A 7,672-nucleotide genomic window follows, 5' to 3' on the forward strand; every position below is an offset into this window, starting at 1 on the left:
TGGAGGAAAAACAATGGCAGAAGCACTGGCTAGAAACTCTGATAGCAACTTGAGTGTATTTATTCGGCCAGAATGACTAGCTCAAAATTTGTGTTCTTCTTAATTCCTTATGTAGATGTCCATAAAAATGGCCCGATCCAACTGTACGTTGAAAAAAGAGACACAGCTTTGTGGAAAGTTGAGGATTTAGGACGTTTTCGTGCTGCTTTCATTATCCTAAAATAAAATCCAAATGAAAATGAAGATCAGAGAAGAGGTGGAGGGGGTAGGGAGTGGAGAGGCTTAGGCAGATGCTGGTCAAATGATACAAAACTTCAGTGACATAGGAGGAATAAGTCCAAGAGATCTATTGTACAACATGGTAACCATACTTAATAACAATGTATTATATCCTTGAAAATTGCTACTAAGAGAGTGGATTTTAAATGTTCTCACCCCCAAAATATGATAAGCCTGTGAGGTAATATGTATGTTAATTAGCTTGATTTAGCCATTTCACAATTTCAGAACAATACATTATACCTGATAATATACATGATTTTTATTTGTGAATTACAAAATAAAGAAAGAAAAAGAAGATCATGATTTAGTCATATACAGGCATTAATTACTGTGCGGCAATTTCACATTGGACTTTATATACCTGGTCAAGAATGAGGGATTTATCAGTATATAATAGAAAGTGGTTTACATCAGTTGGAATTCCTCTTCCGACTTGTACTCTGTGTATGTATGTGGTTTAATCCCAGTAAAAACTTTGATTCTTTAGATCAGAAGTCACAAACTCAAACAGCCATATGGGCCTACCATGTACTGTAAGTGAGTTAAGTGGCACTGGGTGTATGTAAAACAACCAGAATTACAGGGACTGTAGTGAAGTAAAGTTGTGCTCTTTAGTTCCGCCTAAAGACATTCAAAAACATATTTTAAATCAGTGTGGAAGTCAAACAAATCTGCAGACTAAAATACAGCCCGCAACTCATCAGTTTTTGGCCTCTTGTTGGGCAGTACACTCAAAATTAAAGAATTGGCATTGGCAAGAGAGGGAACACTTTCTCCACAGTGAGGAAACAGGTCTGATACTGGTTTGCTTTTGAAATGCCAGAAATCTCTAACATATCTTTCAAGGAAGATAATGTGATAAATGATATACCATTAGCTTTTTAAATAATAAAGTAGGATGGCATTGTACATCCAACCCCAATCTCATTTACTTTAATTAACAGAAACATAAAAGAAAAATTTAAGCAAAACAAAAGATTTTGTGGACTGGAACCTCTTAGAAATGATGACGAAATTATACAACAGTGTGAAAAGTGTATTTCAAAGGCTTCTTTCCTGTTCTATATATAGTGGTGCACATTGATTTATGAGGCCTGAACATGGCACAAATTTAATTAGAGCTCAATATTTCCTGGGAAAGCATCTCGCAGTAGGGCCTACACATTGAGAAGAGAGCAGGCAATGGCTTTCAGAGATGTGACCAGGCTGCCATAGATCTACAATTTCCGTGATAGTGGCAAAAGAATTAGCTACCAGTCACAAAGAAGGTGTGGTAAATTTGCACACAGGGAGCCTGCAGCCAAATCTAGACCATGTACATATTTTGTCTGGTCCACACAGTGTTTCAAAAAACTTTGAGCCAACATGAAAAATTGGAAGATTTTACATTAGGGAAAAAAAAGAAACAAAAAACAACTCTCTTAAGCACTAAAAACACCTGGAAACACTGGGCCCTCACTCCATGGCGAAAATCTGCCGGAGCCAAAGAGCAGCTGGCTGCAGCTGCAGCCTTCAGGTTGGGTGTGTCCTTTCTCTGTTTCTAAGACCGATGGATCGCTGCCTGTTGTCTCCCACACCACACCTGAGTCACAGCTGCCAATTTTCACCTCTTGTTTTCAGATCCTGCCCATTCCATCCTTTAAAGCACCTGCCTGTCCCTTGAAGGCATGTGAACTTCACCTACTGAAGGCCCTGTTTCCTGGAAGACTGTGTCTTTTTAGTTGAGAAAAAGAAAAGGATACTTCATTAACTGTCATATCTATCTATCTGTCTATCTAGCCTGAGACATTTTCATACAACGAAGAGTAATTTTTACAAATGTATTGGTGACCTGTGTTCCCTACATGCAATTTTTGAAACATGTTCATAAATATTCCAGATTCATGTCATGAATGCTTAGGAAATGCTGATCCTAAAGTTTTTTTTTTTCTTTTGAAGCTATATAGTGTATACCAGCTTGGAGATGTCCTATAAAAAAGAATCTTGCTTAATTTTGTCTTAGTTTTTTAATGATACTTATTTGCTAATAAAACTTTTTGTTACTTAAAACATTTATAAATATTCCACTGAATTAGTTTTCCCTAAAATATATTTCAGGGGCTCCATCATATATTATCAGGACCCAAACTCTTTTCTAGAATGACCGTGGGCTCTAAAGGTAATAAATTTATAGTTTGGATGGAGAGGAGGGAGGGGAATTTCTGTAGCTAATATGAGACAATATATTATAACTGTTAAGTATAGGGAGGAGTTTTAGTTGCTGAATAACCTTTTTGTGTCTTTATTTCTTTCCAAGCTTTATATACAAAATAGGAATCCCATTCACTAAGTTTGTCACACTTACTAAGTGTGGAATTGTTGAGAGACTAAGTGAGATAATGTATGCAAGATGTTCGCCACAGTACCTGATACTTTATAGTTGCTGTTAATGAAACTATTATTATGAATAAAAGACAGTCTTACAACTAACTGTCTTTGTAACTCAAGAACACTGAGGAAGGAATTATCTTAAAGGTTAATCACAGTTTAACTCTTTCATATCTAAAGCAACATCTGTGGAGCTGATAATAACATCCCAAAGACTTGGCATGATTCCCTCAGCATTTACCCCCACTACCACCCCCACAGCAAGACTCATTATAACACTTGAGTTTTGGTTTTTACGCTTTTTTAGTAGGCATTAAGACATCTCCACTATAAATACACCTTTCCTTTCTATAACTGCCTATACCTCCTTTGCACATCCAAGACAGAAGGTTCTCAATTTTAGTGGCCAGAAATATCAACAGACAGACTTATCGAAAATTAACATTTCCAAGGCAGCACTCCCAGAGTTAATAATTTCATAGATTGAAGACAAATCTTCATGGCTGAATTTTTAAAAAGAGAACCTCTAATACACATGTCCACAGATTTTAGCAAACATGATATTTGCTTCATAATATGTATTGATACTTGCTTTGTTTTTATTACAGGGTATAAATTTTTATATTTCTTACATGAAATAAAAGAAGAAATCAATCTAAAATGCTCATATTTCCTACATGAAGTAGAAAAGAAATGAGGATTAAATATCCCCAGGGATTATAGCTTATTCTTTTTAAAGAAGTAAAATTTTAGTCTCAGTGAGTATAATTTTTATTGATGAGCAAATTAAGAACTTTTGAAAGTTAAATGTTTAAAGTTTACCTGTTAAGGTTTTACCCCAAAAAACTGAAGATAAAGATTTTTTAAAAAAAAAAAGAATCCAGGAGGGGATTTAAATAAGATAACTTTGTTTCCTATGGTATTCTACAAACCATTTATTTTACAAATTAGAGTTCTTGTCTAGAAAATAAAATTACCTCTCATGTTTAAAATGACAGAAGCCATTAAGGTGTTTCAGACCTATGGGTGTGTATCAGCATGTTTTTCTTCAGCATTTACTAAGTCTTCTGAGTTCTTATGAAGATCAGTTTCACCTAAAAACAAACAAGGAAACAAATACACAAAACCCAAAATAAGCCTTTAAAAAACCTAATAAGGTTAGGAGATTTGAAACACTTTGTAAAACGTGGAAGACTGGATTTTACAATGGATTTGTGGCACATTTCTCCAAAGATATCAAACATTTTCTTTTCAGCCTGTGGATCCACAGAGCATAACAAGTCATCTTTGCTGGTTATATAAATTTTTGAAGTTGCAATTTAATCTGAGAATACAGAAAGAAATAAAACAAACAAGGCATGTTTAAATATCTATTAACTCACATGTAAAAATTATGCATGTTTTTCCTGAATATTTTTAATTGAAACAAATTCCTTTAAACAAACCCCCTAATGATCAGTGTCTTTTACCACACATTGCTTAGTTGCTATGAATTTACAACAAATGGGTATAAGAGAATAGTAAAGATAAGATAATAGTAAAGATAAGACATAATCTGTCAAAACAAACTCATGAAATTTATAGTCTTGGAATCACTCAGCTTCTGTATAAACTTTGAAGAAAAATAAAATATTAGCATGGAAAATGTTTTAATAGTTCTGGAGAGGTTATAGAGTATCTATGAAAAATAAAAATATAAAGAAAAATGTACACATAAGAATCTTATTACATAAGCAACAAACTAAACAAAATAAATAGAAATTAATTTTTTGAGTCAGTTACTCAAAACACCCTGATCTTTCAGAAAGTGTTCATGTATGATGGAATGTTCTTTCCATATGAAATTTGGTTGAAGATATTCTAAAAATTAAACTTCCCACTAATTAACTTTGAGATAATTCCTTTAACGTATATTGTAGGACAGTGTCAACTCAGTTGCAGCAGATTTTTATTGAGGTTACATAATTAGTGAACATACAGAACTTATAGGGTGTTATTACAAAGCAAATTTAAGTTGCCTCCCACCGTCTCTTTAAAATATATTCAATGGGGAAAATTTATCTTCTATGCCAGGATCAAAATATCATTTGGTTCACATGAAACATTCGTGAGGCACCTACACAGCCTTCTCTCCTTTGGCCCATCTGTCACCATCTAACTCTAGCTCTCTCAGTTAGGAACTAGACTCCATTCCCAATATCCCCTAAACTTCAGTCTCTCCAAGGGTCCTGGTGAAGCTCTCTTGCCTTGATTTGAGGTAAACAAGGAAGTATTTCTATACCTTTCCCAACAGCAGAGATCTCTGTAAACAAATCCTCTTCACAAATCCTTTTTCAACCTTACCAATCTAACCCTTTCATTTGTTTGTATTGGGTGGAAGTGTTAACCATCCTATAACTGGCTTTTGAATCTACTTTGAAATTCCTTTCTGACAAATCCGTTTGTTTTCTGACATTTATTTTCCTGGAGTCTTGGCTTAAACTTCTGATTTAATATCCTGTTACTTAAGACTAGATTAGGACAGAACAAAACAGTCTAGAGTAGAACAGAACAGAACAGAGTAAAAAGAATAGACTGAATTAAAACAAAGGAATATAAGTAATTAACTAATTCCCTGGTTCTCAAAATTTTTGAGAGAACTTTTTACAATGGGTGAAGGACACTAAGGTCTACTTGCCACCAAATGCTCTTATGTCTAGTGGATAAAGAACTCACCAATAATAAAAGAGTAGAAAAGGAACAAAATTATCAAATGGTAGCAATGTGGCAATTAACAAAAAAACCCCAAAATGATACACAAATTACATCCAAGAGTAATTCTGTACATGCAATTAGAAAAGCAACACTTAAAAACTATGACCAACTCAATATACTAGTTTTGCAGCACTGAAAATGTGTTTTCTTTGAAAACTAAAATTCCACCTGTTTTCAGGGACATCCAAACACCGCCAGGCAATTTCATGGCAATCAGATACTACAGTCCTCAGCAAATCCAAATCACATTACTTTTAGTTAATAAATCTTTAGTTGCGGAAATCTTTACAATGAACTTGGGCAGTACTACTTGTAAGTAACCCTTAGTCTTTCATAAAAAAAGTCGTATTATTCTGACATATCATTCTGCCATAAAGAAGAAATAATTTGCATTATTTAATCCATTAAAGATCATCTTAGATAACCTTCATGGCCCAAGAGTGGTCTATGTAAAAGACTTTGAGAAACATCCATATAGTCCAAGGTTCCAAATGTCTTTAAATCATGGGCACCTCTGTAGTCTGATGAAACCTATGGCCTTTTTTTCAGAATAAAATCCATAAGTAAAATAAATATGATTACAAAGGAGTCTGCTTATATTAAAATACAGCTATCAACATATTTAAGTAAACCTATGCTATAGTAAAATACATCCTTCTTTAGTAATACATTAAATAACAAGGTCTAACTACATTTCCGTATCTATGTAATTTTGAAATAATGATATCAAAAGATACTCCAAGATCTCTCCACTAAGTATATTATGAAAACATCTATGATTTCTATTGATGACAAACAAAAATATCACAAATTTTAATGTGTATTGTTGCCCACAAATGAAGGAAATGCTAAATTTCAGTTAAAGGCTAGTAAAAAAAAAATCCCTCTTCAAGTATGCAGACCCCATCTGTATAACCCCAAGTTAAAACTTTTGATCTAGTTTAACTTCATTTTCCAGGTAAGAAACAGGCCCAGAATAATCAAGTGATTGCCTCTAGTGCAGACCATAAATAGATAACCTGAAGTCAAGATAGTTGGCTTTTAATTCACTGGCACTTCAACAAGATCAGTAAAGGGACCTTGGAAATCAATTTTACTGAAGGGATTTGCAAGCTCACATGCATAGGAAGCTGCATGCACCTTAGGAATAAATGCAAGGTGACTGTTCAAAGCAAGTGCATATAAACTTGTTTGTCAGTCAGGAAAAAGGTAATGAAAGTAAGGACCCTGCAATAATTCTGTTCATCTCAAAGAGCTTTAGGTGTTCATCTAAACCAATTCCAAAAGTTTAAACTTAAAAAAAGTAATTTGTAAAATGATGAAACTGTTGTGGCTTTGCTTTATAAACAGAGTCTAAATTCTGCAGGGGGCAGGGAGGGAATAGGGGTTATAGGAGGGACAGACCTACCAAAGCAAACAGAAATCCTCTGACTTTAGCTAATCCATGCCTTTTAGACTGCAATTTGAGCTCACTTTTATTATATCGGAATCACAGTGTGTTAGACTCATATGATGTAAATATTATAACACCTACAGGGAATAATACAAGGAACACTATCAAGTGGATATTAGAGACCCCGGTTCTCCAGCCATGGTCTCATTGACTAATTATTTGAAAAATAATCTGTTAGGATAAGTTACTACACAATTGAATAACGAACACTTTGTGAACACTCACTAGGTGGCAGGCACTATTCTCATCTTAGTTTCCTGAATCCTCACAGTAACCCTATGAAGTGGGGGTTAACAATTGTGGAAACTGAGGTGTAGCTTGAGCCCACGGTCTCGAAGCTAATAAGAGGCGAGATCCCTCGAACAAAGTACAGCCAGAATCATGACCTCTGGTACCGGCAGCCGACCTTCGACTCCTGCCATGTTCACACACCCCCATCCTCTTACTCCTAATATTTTTCTTTCAATAAACTTTAAATCTATTTCCAATTAAAAAAAATTAGTTTTGTCCTGAAGAGTCATTTCTCCTCAAAAAAGAAATTTGATGTGCCTTTTTGAATTTTTCTAATACGTAAAATCTGTAATTAACAATCATTTCTTTAGTAGATATACAAATAATAATTGATTTAATTTAGTAGTCTATATTGCATCTGCTATTTTTGACTTGTCTAACCCAACAATCCCTGCACATGAGTAGGAAAATCATGACTATAGTTTCCATCGTAGAGATCAGGGACACGTGATCAGAGGGACAACTGACTATTCCAAGGCACCATAGCATAGGTGAGTTCGGGAGACAAAACCTCAAGATATACTT

At 34.5% G+C, this 7,672-nt stretch overlaps 1 protein-coding gene across 1 annotated transcript in view; it reads right to left on the reverse strand.

Annotated features, from left to right (window-relative positions):
• Positions 1-3,669: 3,669 nt before the first annotated feature.
• PDE1A (phosphodiesterase 1A, calmodulin-dependent) overlaps positions 3,670-7,672 on the reverse strand; it is a 362,008-nt gene continuing 358,005 nt past the window's right edge. Inside the window, exon 13 of the mRNA XM_012651140.1 lies at positions 3,670-3,743. Within this exon, the coding sequence (XP_012506594.1) occupies positions 3,670-3,743 (74 nt within the window). The remainder of the gene's footprint in view (positions 3,744-7,672) is intronic.

Source organism: Propithecus coquereli, unplaced genomic scaffold, assembly GCF_000956105.1.
Source record: "Propithecus coquereli isolate 6110/MARCELLA unplaced genomic scaffold, Pcoq_1.0 Scaffold35, whole genome shotgun sequence".
In the NCBI taxonomy this organism is placed as follows: domain Eukaryota; kingdom Metazoa; phylum Chordata; class Mammalia; order Primates; family Indriidae; genus Propithecus; species Propithecus coquereli.